Source organism: Aedes albopictus, chromosome 2 (assembly GCF_035046485.1).
Source record: "Aedes albopictus strain Foshan chromosome 2, AalbF5, whole genome shotgun sequence".
NCBI classification, from domain to species: Eukaryota; Metazoa; Arthropoda; class Insecta; order Diptera; family Culicidae; genus Aedes; species Aedes albopictus.
In genome coordinates, this window is record NC_085137.1 from 111,165,015 (window position 1) to 111,187,061 (window position 22,047).

The 22,047-nt window shown below is 36.8% G+C and overlaps 1 protein-coding gene across 5 annotated transcripts in view; it reads left to right on the forward strand.

Annotated features, from left to right (window-relative positions):
* Window positions 1-22,047, forward strand: part of LOC109420669 (uncharacterized) — a 57,140-nt gene that overhangs the window by 29,638 nt on the left and 5,455 nt on the right. For 2 of the 5 annotated variants that reach the window (XM_029852888.2, XM_062850237.1), the window contains one exon: window positions 11,385-11,779. The exons of 1 other annotated variant lie outside the window; for it this stretch is intronic. In XM_029852888.2, coding sequence (XP_029708748.1) covers window positions 11,712-11,779 — 68 coding nt within the window. In that variant the 5' untranslated portion in view covers window positions 11,385-11,711. Of the gene's footprint in view, window positions 1-10,576; window positions 11,165-11,384; window positions 11,780-22,047 lie in introns of those variants that run through there. 2 more of the 5 variants (XM_019695091.3, XM_029852889.2) reach the window with 2 other exon arrangements.

The window sequence follows — 22,047 nt, forward strand, 5'->3', positions numbered from 1 at the left end:
AATTGTAATGGGAAATTACACTTGCTTGTTCTGCCTTATAATAATATTTTACTGATGATATGTTCATTTGCGAAACAAACAAGTTAGCTGGATATGTAGAAGTAGTGTCTACGGATTAGTGGCAGTCGCTCTCGAGTAGAGCAGAGATTCCGATATAGAAGCTTCTCAGCATGTGTGCAGATTGCGTTATGTATGAAATATATATTTTTGAAATATGCCTACGAATTTAAAAATCTATGGAATACACTTTATTTTTGAAAATTTTGTATGGAACACATTTTTTTTTTTTTCGAACAAAAGTCTAGGATTCTTACTCCTGGTTGAATTAGAAACTGTTCAGGTTGCAACTCATCAACTGTATAGTTTGGGCTAATTCTGATATTATTTCATTTTTTTGTGATTGAACAATAAAATGTAACAGAACATTTCGTATTGCACAATAATGACAGCATGTGCATTTACGTGACCTCATCAAACGTACAACAACTCGGAGAACCACTGTGCGAGCAGTGCACAAGCTTCTAAAGCTTCCAACGCAAACGTGTAGGTTGGTTTGGCTCCGTGCGATGATACACACTGACTGGCATCGCCTTCGATTATCGTTTGTATAACAGATGCCTGCCTGACTGTTTGCTGCTATTTAGCTGGTAACGCTGAAGTCAGGCCATGTTCGGTGTGCGGTGCTGCGGTTTAGTAGTACCGCTCGCCGACGAACGCCTAGGCTAGAGAACGACGACGACGCACAAAATCCACACTGACTGTGATTGTTGGAGGTTTCAGTTTGACGACGACGGCGATGGTTGTATTGGTGCCCTCGCACACAGTCTCACGGATAACGTTCAACGTATATTTGCTGCCAGTAGGTATACGTTGAACAACGGTGCCCAAAGAAAACGACGAGGCGTACGACGACGACGATGATGATGATGGGGTATAGGGTGTGCTCAGCTATATTTCAAGCGGTTAGCCTGTGTAATACGCTGATAGAATGCAGTGCATGTAATGTATGATTTTTAATATTTCCACATAAAAAATATACTGTTTTACTTTTTCAATATGAAACAATTTATTCAAAAAGTGTATCACCGCTTATAAAATATGTAAACTTTCATAAAAAGGGGTTCTACACAAATTTTTGAAGTTGTGTACGATTATTATTATTATTGGCTCTTTATTATGGGGATTTTCAGCCCGAGGCTGGTTCATCCCCGAGTTGTGTACGAGAAAAAAATGTAATCTGCATAGAAGTAAACTTTCAACGGCCTCTATCAGCAATCATGTACCTAATGTTGGTCCATTTTTTATATTGTCTCCTTTCTCAAAGGAGCAAAAGCGTCCTCTAATGTCCTATGATCGTTGTCCACAAATCCGATAAGCACATGCGTTCTTTTGTTGCTAGCATACTTACAGGGGGTGGCCAAAATGTTTGGGATAGGCAACTTTTTTTTCTCACACAAAAAATGTTCAAAACGCTGTAACTTTTCATAAAATGCATCAACAATTCTCAAATTTTGACTGTCTGTTTACCTATTATATGTGCATCATTGGTACAATTTTGAGCTCGATTAGTTAACCTTTCGCGAAGCTTGAATCGTGCTCGTAAAACACTATTTATTGGACAACTTATTTTTGAACTGTCATATCTTGGAAACCAGGGAACCGAATTAAATGAACTTTTGAACGTTTATCAACAATACATTGATGCTTCTCATGTCATTAAAACATAGGTACTTTTTGATTGTTGAAAAACAGTTATCATGGATTGATACTTTTTGGATCTTTCTTGAAAAAATGTAAATTGTTCACATCAATGTAATTAAATTTTAGTGTTGATATCCAAAGATTTTCTGCTTCTGTTTTCAAGATGTCTCTGATAAGATGTATTAGAGCCTTTTTGGATTGAAAGAATAACACATTTAGTAAATTTTGTATGTTATTGTAAATTTGTCTTATTTTCCTCTATATGGGTGAAAATCTCAAACCGGTATAACTTTATTCATCGTGAGAAAAAAGCGTCGTATAAAGTATCAATATATTGTTGAAAAACGTTAAAAATTTCATTCAATTTGGTTCACTGGTTTCCGAGATATGAAAGTTCAAAAATTAGATGTCTAAGAAATAGTCCCAGGTAACCAATAAGCAGTTAAAATGGCATTAATTCGGCTCTATATGCGCCTCTACAGCAGGTCATTAAATGCAAATCTGCCATATATGCGCCATTAGTGCTAATTAAAAGCAGGTTTTGGCCCGATATACGGCTGATTAAATGCTTATTCCTCCTATCCCCCAGAATGTCAAAAATAAAAACCAAATATTTCCCCTGCCCATTTTACGGCTTCCCTTTCTCTACTTTTGTCTCACTCTCCTGCTGTGGAACTTTTGAGGCTTGGGGCACGTCCTGAACTGCTGTTGCTGTTTTTTTTTTTGCTGCTTTCAGCCAAATTAGGATTCGATTTCTCGATCCTCGGGTTGACGATGGTGCTGAACCGCGCTACAGGGTAAGCTATAGATGAAAAAAATTACACCGGCAGTTGTATCGTTATACTATGAGATAGGCAGGTGCTTATAAGAAAATCGATCATAGAAAACCAACGATGAAATTTATTTGCCATGCATGTTTTCCCATTGATTTTATTCGTTGTTATATATGATTAACTGGACATGCGAATGACTTCTACAGCCGTGGCACGTAAATTAGAAAGTGGAAATGTGTTGTGGTTTTAGCATCACTCATCTCTCTTAGCAGTTTCATGGCAATAAAGTAGCAGTTATGATGCCTGTTGACCAAAATATACCGTGCATTTGAAATGCTACGAAAATGCTGTCAGATTTTAAATAGCATTTGAATTGTTAATATAGGGCAGTTGAGCAATCGAACTGCTATGATACGGCAGTGAGCAAGCCGAATGCAGATATAAAACATAAGTACGGCTTATTCAAATGCTTATTGGTTACCTGGGGTGTTTTATCAGAACGATTCTAACTTCGCGAAAGATTAACCAATCGAGCTCAAATTTGTATCAATTTTTGAACGAACAGTCAAAATTTGAGAATTTTTTATGCACTCTATGAAAAGTTACAACATGTTGAACATTTTTGTGAGAGAAAAAAAGTTGCCTATCCTAAACATTTTGGCCATCCCCTGTAGGTACGCCAGCTCCCCTAGAGTAAAAATTTACTTCGTTATATGCGCTAATTTCAGTCTCATCAGACAGGAATTATCCAATCATTACAGATATTCCAAATTATCTTCGTAAAAAGACGTAGAATTATAGACAATCGACAACCAGCCTCTTTAGCACTAGAAATCGAATAATTATACTAAATTTCACGTTTAAATTACACTGCGCTTACGAGTTAATTTTTCTCGTTTTGCGTAGAAAATGTGGCGGGAACTGGTTGTGTTCGAAATAAACCGTGATGTTATGGCATTTAGACATGCCTTTCCTTCAAGCTGCCGTATTTTAAATACTAACGCACTAAATTTCCAAAGTCTCCCATCATTCCCTGATAAATGTATGTAGATTTTTAGCAAACAAAGAATTATAATTGTATTACTTTACTGGTCAAAGTATAGGTTTTTTAGGCGTTGTTACTTCACGAAAATTCAGCATTTTTTAAATTTATTCAAATACTGAAAAAGTTACAAATATGAAATTTTGTATGGTCTTTGTACTCTAGAATAGCTATCAAATGAGACTAAAAGCAAAGAATAAAAATAAAAAGAATGACATCTCTTGTCTCTTTCTATGTAAACGTCAAGCAACAAGACAAGTGACGCTCTCTAATCATATCAAGGTGGTAGCTCTTTATAACAGTGTTCGTGATTTGTCATATTAGAAGGTGGTGTGCGTATGTTTTGGTATCCGCATACAATCAGTAACGCACACTACCGCATGAAGATTGAACTTCCATCCGCAGATAGCGCTGCGGTAGTGTCCTCCAAGCATCAGCAGAGTAGGCATTCTTGATATTCTTGTACTTTGCTAGAAGAAAGTAGATCGGTTCACTGAAGGCCGAGTTTCACCAGATTGAAGTTTGCGTTCTAACGTCACCAAAAAAAAAAGTTCTGTGGAAAACAAACCAAATATTTCTGGCTTGGACGGCTTCTGCAGCAGACGAACATAGATCTATATTCAAAACGAATTCCTTAATTCAATTGCTAATCAGAGATAAACAGATGACACTGATACTGACATAATTACTATCTTAAATATCTTAGTAGGGTATTGATTATTTGGAGAGTTTGTATCCTCAGCAAAGTTGTTAGGCTGTTCAAGAACTTAAAGTTTATGGATAGTTGCTTCAAAGTTCCACCAACAGGCGTCGCTAACGAACTTACAAGTTTTATATTTCATATATCTCAGGATCCCGATTACTTAGAAAGAAGGTTTCTTCGGCCAAAGCCGTTTAGTAAGTGAAGAACTTGCAGTTGATTTACGAGATTTTGCAACTAGGAGACGCTAGTTTCCATTTTGTAAAAGCTTGTAAGTAATTAGAATTTCTCAAAAAGTATTCTGCGAGCTGGACTTTTTTCACTTTGAACATATTTTATTCGAATCAAACGATAATCAAAAACCAATATATTAGTCATTTATGCTCAACATTTCATTTGATTTGATTTACTTCTTCCACACTTAGAAAAAATCACCGACTTCTGTAATGTTTCGCTGAAATCTCAACCGTTGAGTTTGTTTTACAGGAAACGTTCGGCAAAGTCAGCAATTTTTACCGAACATCGTTAGAGTTTGACAGTTAAACGATAACTTTTTACCGAAATTTGGTAATTTTTTACAAAATTTCGGTAAAAAATCATTTCAGATTTAGGTAAAAATTACCGAACGCAACTAGCTGTGTAGATATCCCTTTTGTGACGAACCAGCAGAATTGTGCTGTTGTGCAACAACAGTTTTGCATATTGTATTCGTCTAACTGAACACTTTGTTTTACCTAAAAGTTGTATAAGGACTGTTCATTAAAGAAAGTGGACATCTGTTTACCTATAGTATAGAGTTAAAACTAAACAAAAAATTGTGAACTTTTGCTCAGTGTGTAAAAACATTGTTTACTTTGGCAACACATTCAAAGAAAACGGAAAAAAGTGAGAAATTTCGAGCGATATGTTGGATTAGCTTAGCGGCTAGCAGATTAATTCTGCACAAATGGTGTTCCAAAATATTGTCGTTTCGAGAACTGGCATACTAGTACACTTCCGGGACCGCAATTTTTCAACGCTGAGCAGGGGACAGATGTGCTGGATAATGTAGGGAACATCAGAACTGAAAAAATTGGGAAAAAGTTTTTGTTGTGGCAAGCCAATTGTACATCCGGCTTAAAGAGTTCATCGTATTTCGCAATGGGAACAATCAACGGTGAAAATATCAGAAAGGAATGCATCAAAAAACGACTTCTACCCATCTACCGAAAACATACGGATTCTCCATTTTTTTGGCCGGATCTGGCATCCGATTATTACGCTCCTTCTACACTAGAGATGCTCAAGAAGAAAAAAGTCGATTTTGTCGAAAAATGGCAAAATCCACCAAACTTCCCTGAACTGCGTCCTGTCGAAAGATACTGAACAATAATTAAGCGAGAACTCAAGAAAGATGAAAGAGAAGCAAGCTCTGTTAATTGCTTCAAGAAAATTTGGTCTACGGCACACCGAAAGGTTACGGAGAAAGTTGTGCAGAATCTATTGGGAGGTATCAAGAGGAAAGTCCAAGCATTCTTCAGAAATGCGAAGTATAGACTGTTTCAGAAATTATAAATACACTAACGATTAACTGCCATTTCAATTTGAACACAATATCCTAAAAAGTTTCTTCAAGCTCTTATAGTAAACATGCTAACGAAGCAAATAAAACCAACTATGTTGATGTTTCTGGTAAAAGTTAAAAAATAGGGCTCTGTAAACTAGATGATTAAACTTTGAAGTTGCACAAAGTGGTAAAAAAATGTAGCATAGTCGAAAAGAAAAAAATCTTACAGATAAAATATTTAATTTTCAAACACAATAAAAACTCCTGTATCGATAATTAAAGATATTTCTCAATTGGTAAGAGTAATTTTCACTGGAATATTTAATCAAGATCCACTATTGCGGGCCTTCTCAATTTAAAATTTTTTGTTTCAAATTTCTAAACAACACCAGTAGCAACAAACATTAAGCAAACGAATGTCTTAATTACTGCTTACTGCATTCGTTTTTATGATATGACAAGCTTTGCCATCTGAAGGATCGAATGAGCTGAAAAAATAAGTTTGTTTAGATTAAATGCATTCAGGAATGCTAAGGAACTGTGTGGTAGTTCTTATGTTCCGTAGAAAACCTTAAAAAATAAGAAATTTGATCTCCAAAAAATGTTGTGGAAATGCATTTATCGATTTTTCCCAAATTTTGATCAAGGCATTTCTTAGACAACTTGTTGAGAAAGCGAATGTGATAAAAATTTAGATATTTTTTGGTATTTAGTGATAAATAATGTTGAAATCATTAAAAAACACCTTTGTACAAATGCAAATTTGAAAAATTAAGTTATTTGTTAGATAACTCGACTGTTCTACAAAATATCAAGACAATTGAAAGGAAACATAAAAATATGGAGTACAATATGCTATACTCTGAAAGAAGTTGGTAAAAATCATTAGAACAGTTCATTTAATTTAATAAACAAAGTGTATTTATAATTTCTGAAACAGTCTATAAATGTTCAAACTCACGTGAATTCGGCCACATATATGTTGATTGTCACTTATAAAAAATAAACTTATGAATTTGTTCGAAAATAGATATTTTCTATTGAAAAACAGGTGTCCACTTACTTTAATGAACAGTCCTTAGAGTCAAAGTTGAGCAATTTGTATGAACATTTCATTTTTTTTTTTGGGCTCCGTCCCGAAAGGGATATATAAGAGTTTATAGAACGGCTTTTGAACATTTGCGCCGTGTTGTTGCAGAAACTCAAACCAAACGGCTATAAAACTGAAAGTCATTGATTTACCAATCAATTTAACCGAAGCAATCATCTTTTTAATTAATCGGAATTATTACTTAACTCGACTAAAATATGTTCAAAGGTTAGAAAAAATACAGTTTGTGGAATCTTTTTGAGAAATTCTAATCATTTGCAAATTTTAATTATCGTCGCCCAGTGACGGAATCTCACCTCAGACACCAACTCTCCAAGTTATTGAGACCCTAAAATATATAGGAAGAATTTTATGTCAGTGTGAGGTCTATTTGTCTCCGAAATCACATAAGTTGATGCTCCTCTGATATGGCTTCGGTTCAATAAATACTCGCATACATTTTAATGCGTTTTAACTTGAATCGATGACAATGTAAAGATTATTAAAGAACTTTTTATGTTGTTGGCGTGGTGAGTTTTGTGCTGGCGGAGTGCTGGAAAATCAAAATATCAAGCGTTGCACAATAATAAATCTCAACGGTACACATCTTTAGTCTTTAGGACAGAATGAGATGAATATGTGTGGTATTAAGCCGAAGATGGTTCAAATCCCAACAAAAAAAAGCCGAAGATGGGTGCCTCTATCCTACATGAAGGAGTGTTTATGCTGTTGATAGCAATAACTTGACCCTCCTTGACTCCTTGATTAATGGCTCAATCACAAAACGGATTTTCAATAGGATGAAGTTCCTCTTGAGGCAGTGTAGATAATTCAGTAATAAGATTACAAATTCGAGCAAATGTGGCTAATCATTCTGATTCAAACATGATGTGTATTTCCATGACGTTGCAACGCGAGCAAAACCTTGTTAGAAACTGAACGTGCGTTGTAACGTCACGAAATGTGAAAGTCGATAATCCAAAATTTACGTTTTCACTGGCTTGAAGAACAAACCAATAAAGTGCAATGGTGGGAGAAACTTTCAGAACAACATGAAAATCTGAGCAGATTTTAAAAGTTGTTGGTATCGCGTTAGTTGGGTCTCCAGTTAGCCTAGTGGTTAAGGTGGTTAAGGATTGCCAATCCGGAGACGGCGGGATCGATTCCCGTTCCAGTCGGGAAACTTTTCTCGTGACCAGCAGACTGACCTGTTCTACAATTGTACTATAGAAAACACGTTTAGAGTTATTTGATACTACACTGCAAGTTTTTTTTGTTTTAGTAATGTGATTTTTAAAATAAGCTAATTTTTACCTTCTTGTTTGTTTACCATTTTCTGAAAAATATCTTCCACATTTTCAACTTAAATAATTATGTAGCTTTTCCAATGAAAACAAAATGCTTAATAGGTCAAATATATCGACAATTTTACGGGATGTTCAAACATGAAACATATTTCAAGGTTTACAATCGTTTTCATGAGTCATAGTGAAAAATCTGACTATGCATGCGTCGAAACATTGTACATAACGTCACGGTAGAATGTGTCTGATACCAAATTGGCCATGAGGTACAAAAATAAACTCGATCATTATCGATCGCTGGACGTAAATAAGATAAATGCCCTAATATATTTTCTGTGTGATCTCATTATCAGAAGTCCAGCACAATATGTGAACGAATATCTGACAAAATTTATAGAAAAGTGGCTCCACACGGGTCTACCCCATTTGGCATAATGCCATTTGACATAACGCCGTTTTGCATAACGTCCATTTGGCATAATGCCGTTTGACATAATACGAAGAACAGCCTTCTTGGTAACTTACCAATGGCGAATGGTGAAGAATGCTGGTGAGCAATCGAAGCGGCTATTATCATGACTAAAAGAGAATTTATGCATACATTTTTAGTGTATTGTTGTTGAAATACTAGATTAGCAAAGAAAAGAATTTGAAAACATCAAAAAATCGTATGCACAATATCAATCGTATCACTCACGAATCGCATCACCGCTCGATCGCTTGCGATGCGAATGTGGACGAATGAGTAATTTCCAAGTCCGGCTTCCCACCGTTCGCCGGAGTTTGCTGTCGTCGCTGACAAGCAAACACACAAACTAAAGCGACAACCGGTCGCTGCTGACTGTCTTCGAATGTGGAAGAAATGAAAAGTGGAAATCAGGAACCCTGTTGGTAAGTATGTGCATAATCCTTGTTATGCCAAATGGCCGTTATGCCAAATGGCATTATGTCAAACGGCATTATGCCAAATGGGGTAGAGCCCAAAATATGAGCGAAACCGATTAAGTCTAAGGGGGCGCTTAACGAACTTGAAGTTTGTATGGGAAAACTTGGCCAAATGTATGCAGAAATCTCAAGTTTTCAACTTTTGCCGCTGCAAGTGTTCAATTAATAAAACCTTTGATATTCTTGTAGGTAACTATATGCCAAACAACTTTGTGAAGGACCGCAAAGTAATACGACGCTTGTGAAAAAAATGATACCCTAGGCAAAGTTAGGGTAAGCACAGGGATTTCATTATTGATATTATTCTTCTGCATGTACTGGAAAAACATCAACAATTCGCCTCACTTTGCTTAGGGGCTATCCATAAATCACGTGGTCATGTTTTGGAGAAGGGGGGGGGGGGTTGGTTGCAAAGACCGCGTCCATACAAATTTCAAAATGTTTGTATAAACGAAAGACAACGCCGGGGGGGGGGGGGGGTTTCGGAATCTCAAAAAAATGACAACGTGGTTAGACAGCCGCTTACGGTATAAACATAGGCGAAACTACTGGGGGTGCCGGGGGTGCCAGGCAATCCCTAGAATTTGAAAGCATTGCCGTGAAATATGTGGTGATGAATGATGAATAGATAAACTAATGAATATTTGTTTGAGGTATACCCTCTGGCAAAAATCCGTAGTTTCGCCCACTTTTTTCACATGGGTCGGATCACTGTGCGGTCTTCGACAAAGTTGGTTGGCATATAGTCATCTACAAGAATACCAAAGGTTTTGGTTATTGAATGCTCACAGCGACACCTAGCTGCAAAAATCGAAAACTTGAGATTTCTGCATACATTTGGTTAAGTTTTCCCATACAAACTTAATGCTCGTTGAGCGCCTCTTAGACTTAATCGATTTCACACAAATTTTTAACAGAGCTTCTGGGAGTCCAAAAGAACTGATTCACTCAGCAGGGTAAGGCTTGACATTTTTCGATTCTTTTGTTTTTCATATAAGTGTGGGCCACCCTACGTACAGAATATTCAGAGAAACATTTGGAAAGTATCCAAGAAAAAAATTGGAAAGGATAGGAAAAAGCAAGAAATTATAGCGGATGTTGAGTAGTGTAGATTACCAGGTGCAAGAGCTATCTTTAATGAAATCGCCTATGAAGTTTATAAAAATAAAATAATTAAAAATTTACTGAATACAGTATTAGCAGAATCCAGGAAAAAATCATTTTTTTTAATAAATCATTGGCAGAGGAAGCTGTTCGTTAACAGCGTTTGAAACTGCTCATAGCACACTAGCTGAGAAGTAAGCTTGTCCTCAGTTGGAACGTTACTCCAAGAAAAGAGAGGGGTTAAAGGGATGTTTTCTAATTAATCACTTTTCTAATTATTTTCATACACATCACTTTTTCAATTGTCGCAAAAATCTTTCGCCCCTCCGTACATATACTTGGCTGCCAGCGCAAACGACCAGCTATATGTTTTGTTCAGAGAGTACAATACTTGGCCCAGTCAGTCGGTTTGAAAAATTTAAAAGCAGCATTGAAAACGGCAGCAAAAACTTTGATCTCCTCGCTCTCTGGCTGCAGTCATCACATATCGTAGAGAAGACTTTTGGTGCCTCTCGGTGGTGCTGCTAGGTGTCCGAATCGCGCTTTCGTCATTACGAAGGCGAATGGTTAACTGCTGGTTGGTTCGTCGTCGCGTTGCCGTCACGATACAAGAGAGGTGCTGGTGCCCATCCAGCAGCAGGTCCAAGTGAATCTCTACGACAGTGTTGGAGGTAACGAGGTTCGGAAACTCGCGCGCTGCGTCATGCCTTTTGGCGTATTCAAGGTTTTAATTTCGATTTCTCTGTGTCGCGGCTAATCGTCGTCGTCGTCGGTCGGGACAACTTGGAAACCTCTGATAACAGTCTTCCACTGCGATAATCTCCGGTTTGGTCATCCCCGGTTCAAGTGGAGTGTGTCTTCTCTCGTCTGTCGGTCGGGTCATGCAATCCGTTCGCACATAGCTCTACATAGATCCGAGAGAAAGGAAGAAAAAATCGCACCGAAAACATTCGAAAAAGGTGATAAGCTATGCACATAAAACATAGAAACTTCGCATGAGAGACGAAGGAAAAATATTAATTTTAGCAGCGATCGATCCACAGCGTACCGGAGTCTCCGGAACGTGTGGACGGGATGATGTTTTATGGGGCATAATTGAAATCGCCCAATCAACGCCTAACGTGAATCCTATATCGATCTAATCTCCTGTCTTCGGTGCCTTCTCTGTTTTCCGCACAGGTCTACTAGCATCCTTGTCGCCTACTGATGCAGTATCGGTCCTGAACTCGCCGGAATGGCCCGTCGGATCGATGCGGCATAACCGGATTTTCTGAACCAACACCATGGCCAGCAGCCGGTGCGGAGCAATGTTACTCATCTGCGATAGTTGTGCGAGTTGGGCAAATCCCGTAGAAAGTGAATCAATCAGTGTTGCAATTTCAAACGACAAGAACAACAAGTGCTTTAACTTTGAGGACGGACAGGAAGATAGGCAGGAACCTATAAGTTTGATTGTGATACCGGAAAGCGGCCATCGACCGTCGTCAGGAGGATACTGCGCAAAGTATGCTGAAACCAATCAAGAACCTGCTGACCTATTTGCAGAAGAATGCTAATGGTTCGACGATCTTTGGGTAAGTTCGGTTTCCCGCTGTAAGCTGACTAACATTGGATGCATGAGGGTTCAAAAACGTTTTTATTAACATTTAGAATCATACTCTCAAGGATTGAAATATGACAATAATCAGATACCTACAATATCGATTCAGGTCAAAATATAATTTGTTAACTTTATATTAGGGTGACTTTGGGTATTTTCGGCAGTTTTGTTCTCTTCGTCATGGGTCGTTTTTGCCTGCCAAATTGCCTGAAACTTGGGCGTTTGATTCAGCTTCGTTGGGAAGAATTCGAGGCCAACTTGGAGTTCAACAGGTTAAAAAAACATAAAGAAGAGAACAAAATTGCTGGAAATACATAAGTTCGCCTGATTTCTTCAGCCAGTATTTACCTAATTCTCAAGATTCTCGTCAAGAATTTACTCAAACCCTTGATAAGACTGAAGTTTTATCCAAAGTTTGTTTTGAAAATGTTTTAGCGGGAAATGTCCGCATGTTCCTGAATTAATTTCCTAATGATTTTTTTACGGAGTTTCGCAAATTTCGGAAATTTCCGAAGGATGTTAGCGCCATGCCTATAGAAATGATGAAATGGTTTGCTTTTTAACTAATTTGTAGCCAAATGATAAACGTAGTGTACATTACCCATGGCGTCTACTACCTGGAAGGACCTGGAAAACCGGGAATCCTCCAGGAATTTTATTTAAATGGGGAAAATTTGGAATACATACTCAGGAAATATCGTCAATAGTGAGGGAAATTTTGGATCAATAAAAAAATAAAGCATTGGTTCGTATGAATAAAAAGTAGCCAATTTTACTACTTGTAAATGTAGATCTACTCAAAAGCCCACATCAGAGTTTACAACATCGTGGGTATGAATAAACAAGTCTTTGATTATATAGTGCTATTGTATTCATCTAGAAAATCGGCTACAACCATTTTTTCAGAAATTTCGTCAGGGTTTCTTATTGAAAATCTTAAAATTCTTCCCATGGTTTTTTACAGGATTCCTTCCATATTTTTTCATGCCATTTGTCTTGGTATTCCTTTTAAATTCCATCCGATTTCCGAATTCCTACCAGTATTTTTCCAGAATTCGAACATTTCTTTCCGGGATTCTTTCTTGAGAATCTTCCAGGATTCCTGAATTTCGATCGATTTCTTCTGTTTTTTTTTTACGGAGATCATACAGGATTGCTCTAGAGGTTTTCCCAGTATTTCTCCCAGAGTTCCCGTCGGTTTCTATCAAGATTTATCCCGAGATCGTTCCAGGATTTCTATCTAAGTTTCTCCTGTGATTTCTTCAAAAAATATCCGATTGATTCTTTTCTAGAGTTTTCCTTAGATTTCTACAGAAGTTACAGCTGGTATATTTCCCAAAGGTTTTAGCGGAATTTCTTTTGCAGCTTCATCTGAGATTTCTTTCGGAATTTCTCCCGGGAGTTTGATGATTCCTTCCGGTGTTTATCGTGGGATGTCTCTCCGAGTTTTTCAGAATTTCTGGGATTTCTTCAGGAACTACTGCTGGTTTTTCTCATGGAGTTTGCCCTTATTTTTATATATATATATTTTTCTAGGTTTTCCTTGATCCACCTGAGATTATTTTTTTTATAGATTTTCTCGGATTGTCTATCAAAAATTATCTCGAGATTCTGGATGCTCGTTTTTGGGATTTCTTTAATAATTGCTTCAGGAGTTCTTGCAGGATTTGCTCAAAGAGTTTTTTCGGAATTTTTCCTGGAAAAACTTACGAGGAATTCCCGGAGAAATATCTGAAGGAATCCTGGTCAATTTTGTGAAAAACTGAGAAAAAAAGGCACATCTCGTAAAAAAGTATCTTTGGGACTAATCCTCGGAGAAAATATTAAGGAGGAACTCTAAAAACCTGTAAAAGAAATTCGGGAGAAACTACGTGCAAAAATCCGGCAATCCACGAGATATATCTGAAAACTGTTTCTAAGAAATCCATAAAAGAACTTCTGCAAAAATTCCGAGAAAAATGGTTGAACACGAATTTCAAAGAGGAATTCCGGAAGGATTTTAATGAATAATCATGGGTGGGTAGAATTTTGAAATTTCAACTTTACTACACCACCAACACAGAGTACAAGCATCCATTATTCAAAACTGTGGAATGGAAATTACCGGTCTATAGTCTGTGGAGCCAATCCGGAGACGGCGGGTTCGATTTCCGTTTCTGTCGGGAACATATTCTCGACTCCCTGGGCATAGTGTATCATTGTACTTGCCTCACAATGTACAAATTCATGCAATTGCAGGCAAAGAAAGCCCTTCAATTATTAACTGTGGAAGTGCTCAAAGAACACTAAGTTGAAGCGTGGCAGGTGAAGTCTCAGTGGGGACGTAGAGCCATAAAGAAGAAGAAGAAGTCTGTGGAGTTACCGATTGAACTCGTGAATATTTTTTCATGATTTATTAGAGTGTTTGGATGTCATTGTAGGTGGAAACATCAAAACAATTTCTTGAAATAATGAAATAAACCTAAAAGAAATCTGGGAAAAACTTGGGAATATTCCTTGATTGATTTGTATATTAAACGCCATAGAGTTTTGTTCAAAACTTCTTCTGAAATAATTCAGCGATGTGATGGAATCTCTTGGATAATAAATATTGCGCCTTTTTACTTAAGTTTTGAGAATATTTCTGTACAGTTTTTGAAAAATATTGAAATTTTATAAAATTTTGCGCTAATTTTTCAAATTATAAACATTCTAAAATTTTCCTGTAAAAACCTGGAAAACTCAGGGGAGCAGAATAAATCTCATGAGTAGATACCCTGCTCTAATACTTGAATAACCATGGAAAACTTGAAATTATCTGGGAATTTTTCTTTAACATAAAAAAATCTTGGAATTAACAGAGAATGTAGAGTCAATCAGGGATTTTTTGTTATTATACAGAGTACAGAAAAATACAGAATTTCAAAATTTGATACAGATTTCTCCAGTAAACATTAAATTTGAAGTTATTTTCAATAAATTTAATGAAAACTTCATAAATTAAAATAATTTATGAAAATTTCTACATTTTCTCACATGTTTTAGACAAATAAATACCAGAAAAAAAACCGCCAAAAAGTAGTACATTTTTATTAGTTTCTTTTAAAATCTTAAGACTCTCGGTGGCTGATATACCCTCAAATACGGCGATACAAAAAAATCTGTATTGATACAGACTTTTGATAAAATAATCTGGCATCTCTGCTTCGATACATCGAGAGGAGGTGATGACCGAAATTTTGGAGGAATTTCTTACACAGTTTCTTGACTTCTTCTTCTTTGTGGCTCTACGTCCCCACTGGGACTTGGCCTGCCTCGCTTCAACTTAGTGTTCTTTGAGCACTTCCACAGTTATTAATTGAAGGGCTTTCTTTGCCTGCCATTGCAAGAATTTGTATATTGTGGGGCAAGTACAATGATACACTATGCCCAGGGAGTCGAGAAAATTTTCCCGACCGGAACGGGAATCGAACCCGCCGTCTCCGGGTTGGCGATCCATAGCCTTAACCACTAGGCTAACTGAAGACCCCAAAGTTTCTTGAAACCGAAGATTTTTTTTTGAAATTTATCTGTTGGAATGTTTTCACTACTAGTAGATCTTGAAAAAATCCGGAGATAATTTCTGAGTGTTGTCTAGAAAAAATCCCCAGTTTCTTGGAAAGAAGTTCGCAGTCGTATCCGAATATCTGATAATATTTATAACTAAATTTATAAATAAGCGCATGAAGACATGAAATAGCTACAGAAAATCCTAGTAAACCTTATAATTGAAGTCAGAAACTAATAATTAATAAATCTGACAAACTGATAGACAATACATCAATAATTGTAGTGTAGGGGTAGGCGGGGCAATATGGACACACGGGGCAGAATGGACACCCTCAATATTTTGAAATATGCGAACTTTTTTGAACTTTTAATGAATGGGGAATATAGTCCATTTGTCTAAAACGGTTTCAGGAAAGAAACATTCGAAATTAATATTATACTTGATTTTACACGAAAAAGTTGCGTCCTCCGTTTTTTGTACATGGAAATTATAATTTTCACACCATCTAAAATAAGATTTAGTGATTAAGTTATTGCAGGTCGATTAAAACCTGATATTTCTAGAACACATGCAAAAAGTTTTGCTGTATCTACATGCTTAACATGTTTATATTTTCTTCTTTATTATATCAAAAATCAAGTTTGGAAATATCTTCTGCTGCCGGGGCAAAATGGACACTTACCTTTTTGAAAGAAGCAGCAAAGGAAAAATATAACCTAAATCACAAACCAACCAAATTCTTCGATTTCAGTACATTTTCGGTTAAATGATCACTATAGTAGACATAGGGTGAAACAAATTGGTCAAAAAACGACAGCAGATGAAAATAGTTGTTCTGGGCACAGCTGTACATGCCGACAAAAACGAAGGCTATCCAAAATAGCCTGAATTTAAATTAACTGAACAAAAATGAACTACTTCGGCGTATTATTCATCCATAATAGTTGTTTTGTAATGAAATGACTTTATAGGTGTAAATAATGTACGAAATTCGTAAAAGTCTCATGGTGTCCATATTGCCCCGTATGCTTGAAGACGGTCATGAAAAACTAACATTTTTCATAACATTTTTTGAAGTGGATACATCATTTTTCTTCGTGAGCATTCTTATGCAATAGATGCTAAATAGACTTTAAAAGGATACATGTATCAAAAAACTAAACTTTTTTTGACATTTTGCCAGGTAAAGTTGGCAAAACCCTTAGGGTGTCCATACTGCCCCGCCTACCCCTACACAGCAATGAATACATTTGTAACAGTTCGTGAACTCTGATGGCATTCTTTGTGAAAATTTTGATGTGTTTTTTGTTTGTCTAATATCTTAGAACAGCGTTTCCTATACTATCAGTCACCAGTTGATTGCCAGTTACATTTAGATGGGTCCTGGGAGGGAGAAACCGACACGAAAAATGTGTGTGTCATGGCAAGCCGAGATTTTGCTGTCAAGAACTGTCAAAGCGAGCCCAAATTCAAAACAACGCGTTGCAACGAATTAAAGTGAAAAAAGAGCGTAACTGGAATTAATATTTTCATTCGCAATGACAAATGCAAGCTCAATTCAGTTTTCTTCACATAGAAACATAAGAGACACACAACAACTTGCATATTGAGCAATTAAATGCAGTTTTTGCGCTTCTTTCGAGGTGTTCAATAAAAAGGGAAAATGAATTTTAGTGAAACATTCACATCAACTTCAGCCTTTATTCAAGGTTTGTCCGGAAAAGCGAAAGTTACACACCGAACGAAAACTTACGATATGTATGAAAGCTGCCTTGATTGTTGTTGACATACTGCAATTTTCTTGAAGTTAATTGAAGTTTTGTCTTGTATTTCGTGTGTAGTATCTAGAACACCCAGGATGGGTCGTAGAGCATGAGCCAATATTACAATAAATCGCACCTTCTTTCATTTTACTAATTAGTATCTTAAGATCAATAATATTTGTTATTATTTTTTTTAGTTTTTATTTTTGTGTATTTTAACTTAAATGCTAATTCTACACTCAAATATTTATTATTGATTGTTACAGTAAATGTTTTGTATTACATTTGAGCCATAAAATGTCAGTTCAATAGCTAGATTTACGTTCTGGATTAGTCGACCCCGTCCCAGAAGAACAAGCTTGCTGATCATCCTGCCAGTCATCGAACATGGCGTGTTAGTCTGGGAAACAGACACCACTTGAAACTCCAACGAGTTCAAAATAAGTGCCTATGGATAAATCTCAACACTTCTCCGGATGGAATAAGAACATCCGAGGGCTACCTCCTGGCCGAAATAAAAACACTCGATGAACGCTTCGATTAGTCTATCGGACGGTACAGGGCCCGTTGTCATAACTCGAATCAAAAAGTCATCCGGGACCTCGTTCCCAATCCCTAAAATAACATGTTTTTCATAGTAGTTTTGTATGTAGTAGTTATGTTATCAAATTCATTTTTTTAATTGAACTATTTCAACAAAAGAACAAACATATTTAAAGTTTTACCTAAGTTGAAGCGCTTAAAAGAGCAGAACACTTGAATTGTAAAGAATATCGTTAAAAACAAAATTCAAAGAAAATAAACATGAATCGCTCTGATGAGGGTGCGATTTCAAACTCTAAAATTTAGTTTGCTTTTATCAAAATGCATTCAAAATATTCCGAACCGTGATTTAGACCTGTTGCGATCTTGCTCCAAAGCAATTACATGCTTACTTTAACACTTAGGGACAGAGTCATTAGAATTCCAAGATGAATGCCATAATAGTCGACTCTTGCACCTACTGACGATTTTGAACGCACAAATCTCATTGAAAAATAAACCAGCGCACCTGATCTTCTTATTATAAGCTTATTATAAGTGAGCAAAAAAACATATAATAGTTACATCTTCATTAGAAGACCGTTTTTTGAGATTTGTACATATGAAATTCTGGCGCAATAATAAGCTGCGATTTCAATAGGTTTTTCCTTAATCCAAAATATTCCTCATAATTCATTTTTAGAAATTTAGGTCAAAATGGGTCACTAAATGCATCGACCCTTGAAGTGGGTCGCGACATGGAAAGTTTGAGAGCCCCTACATTAGCAGTATTTTCAGCAGAAGACCAGAAAAAATGTCTAACAGAATTCGTAGAGAACTCATTACTGGAATATTTGACTAAACCTTAAACAAACTGCCAGAAAAAAATCTAAAGAACCATGTAATTTCCAACACATTGCCTGGGTATAAACCCTGAGAAAAGTTTTGGAAATTTTGCTGAATAAAATTGTGCAGGATCTTCTGAAGTATTGCTAAGGGATCCATGGAAGTGCATCTAGTGAATCCCTGACAATTTTGGCTAATAGCTTTTTTGGAAATCTCGCATGACATGAAACAGCTTATGCAGAGAAAATCCCGAAAATTACTGAAGTTATCGGCCAAATATAACGCATTTAGCTCACCACTGGACTAAGTTAAAGTGCCTTTTTCATAAATATTAATAATAATAACTGGACTAAGAGTGCGAAAAGGTAAATAAAAGTAGCGCGATTACAACAAATCAACTCGGTGTGTTCAGAGCACTCATTCAGCATAAATCAAAGATTTGATGCAATCGCGCACATTCTAACGCCATCCTGATGAATTTATTGTGTTTTTTTTATCATTATTACACTTACCCGTAGAGAAAGATACAAGGATGAACATTAAAACGCGCTTCTTCTCATTTTGCTGTTTTATAACACGGGACAACTGTGCTGCACACAGCAGTAAGTTCTTCCGCTAGGATCTATCAATGAAAATATTCAGCAATTACTGTTAAGAATTCCCAATGGATTTCCTGTAGGATTCCAGCCAGGTTCCATCTTGTAATTTCTGCAGAGAATTCTTCGTCCTAGGATTTCCCCTGGAATTCCTCCCGGTATTCCACGCAGGGTTCCTCATTGGATCCCTTCATGTGTTATTCTGAGGATTAATCCTGGATTTCCCCCTGGGAATATTTAAGGAGTTTCTACATATTTCATTCATGGATTGCTATCGAAATTTCTTCAGATGTATTTCTTGTATTCCTTCCGGAATTTCTTTAAAAAATGTCTCATGGGTTCCCTTCTGGGACTCCTCCCGGGATTTCTTCATTGATCTCTTCTAGAATATCTCAGATTTTTTCGGCATTTTCCTCGGAATTCCTTCAACAATTTTCCCCGGGATTCCTTTCGGGATTCTTTCCGGGATTCCTCCTCCCTCCTGCAGGGATTGCTACGTTTTTTTGTAGAATACCGTTGGGAACTTCTTCCGAGATTCCTACAATGGATAAACCATTACTTGCGGGATTGCTTCAGGGATACTTTCTGGCATTTCATCTAGGCTTGCTTCCGGGAATTCTTCATTGATTCCACCAGGAATTATTTTTTTTTTCAGGTTTCCTTCAGTGATTCTCCTTTAGATTCATTCAGGGGTTCTTTCAAGGATTCTTCTCAGTATTTCTTTATAGATATCTGCTGGAATTCTTTCTGAGATTATTTCATGAATTTATCCGGAGAACTATTCATTTATTCCTCCCGGGATATCTTCATTGATTCCCTCCAGGATTCTTTTAGTGATTTCTTCCGGACTCTTTCACGGCATTCCATCGGCGATTTCTCTAGGGTTCTTCCTGTTTTTTTGGGGTTACTACAAAGATTTCTTCCCGGTTTCCTTTAGAAATTCCTTCAAGAATTCTTTCATTGATACCTACCTTTCTTTAGAGATTTCTCCCGGGGGGATTCCTGCCTTCATTTTTCATTGATTTCTGCCGCCGGGGTTGCTTCAGAGATTTCTCTCGGGACTCATTCCGGCATTCTTTCGAGTATTCCTCTCGAGATTCGTTTAGGGATTGCTCCATAGTATTTTCAAAATGTTCCATGAGTTTTCGTCACAACTTCCCCTAGCAATTTCCCTGGCCAAGTTCGCAGGGGTTGACGGTATTAAAGTGAAGGAGTTTCATTTTGATTATTGTAATGTAGTGTTCTTTAGTGAAACATATCACCTTTTTAACACTTTAATGCGCCTCCAACGGTTCATCACGAACCGGCTGCTGCAGATGGAGTATGGCTGATCATATGCATCAGACATGCTCGATAAACACGGAGGAACCGCCAGGGCTCAGTAGAGTCTATTCCCAAGCAATAGTTCCAAATCGGTTGGATTTGAGAAGGTTTTGATAATCGTTACAAATCCTAATAAAAGTTTTATAGGATTTGTGACTGGTTTTGGAACCTTTTACAGCCAGCTGACTTCAACATGTTGTTTGGGCTCTATTTCCCACGTTTCTCGGTTGATTTTGATTAATAATTTATTAATGTCATAGTCGCTTTTTCGAATTTCTACAATGTTAGGTATACTCTATTATATTTTATTTAAATAAAGCAATTAAAATCAACCGAAAAATTAATAGTGGGAAGGAGATTTGCAGCACTTAATTGTGCTGATAGATTCGAAGCTAACGTGCGAACACTTGACGTGACAGTTTGGACTGGACAAAAAACTGACTGCTTTTTATTAACTGAACAAGGTTACTTTTGTATGACTAGGTTGACATTTCTAGGCCACGCATGAGAAAATGACATGGTTTACCTTGGTAGGACCGATAGGACAGAACGAATTTGAATATGTTTCATAGTATTTGTAGGGGGATGAATACATAATAGTTGACAAGCAATTTTTGTTTATCTCTTAGATGATGTTATGACACCAACAGAAAAAAAGAAGTTCAGTTACATGTTTCTGTAGGTTTTGGACCGATGAAAATTTAAGGACACGAGAGATGAACACAGAGAAGTAAAAATCAAGAAAACAATTTGACACAGAATCGACTATATTTTAACATACGGGTTCGACTGATTCGATGAATCTGTCTAGAAGTATCTAGAAGACAATTGACGCTAAGATTGGAAAAAAGCTTGCAGTTGGGACTAGATTACAATAATGGCCGATAGGAAACAATGCGCTAGACAGCATTATTATTCATTTTTTTTTTTAATATTTACCCGTAGGTTTTTCGCCGGTTGACAGTACAGTATTTAGCTGTGTACGAAGATACGGATTAGTTGGTGTACAGATGACAGGGTTCTGACGGGAAGTGCTTCAAGCGAGGCTTACATAACAACTGACAATAAAGAAACCTATTTTCCTTGACTTTCTACGCAGTGGACATCTGACCGATCACACGTGTTTTCGTTAATCTCCTAGGCATTATTAAGACATGACGTATGTGCATGACGGAACAACTAGCAGGACACAGTTCCAGACGTCTCTTTTTAATAACGATATTCAGCATATTTCCAATAAAACTACACTTCAATAAAGCAAAGACTAAAGCTGTTATGATAGAACAGATCAGAATGACTTAATTGACTTATTGACTACATATTGGAGATCTACTTCGAATAACTGACAAATTGACAAGAACCTAACTAAATACATGGACCATACTGCAAAAAAAAACAATTGACAAAAAGAAAAAAGGGGAAACTTTTATTAAAACTATTTTTGTTCAACGCAGGCCAAAACAGTGTCGACTTGGGCCACGATATGCCTACGTACTTCTGTGTGTTGAAACAAAAATAGAGGCTCATAGAAGCAAATGTAGGGAAAGGGTGCGGTGTTAGAACATAAGCACAGTGTGCTACCGCCGTAATCACTATGAAAAAAAAAAAAAAAAACTTCCCCTAGCAATTTAATCCGGGATGCCTCCCTGGATTCTTTTATTGA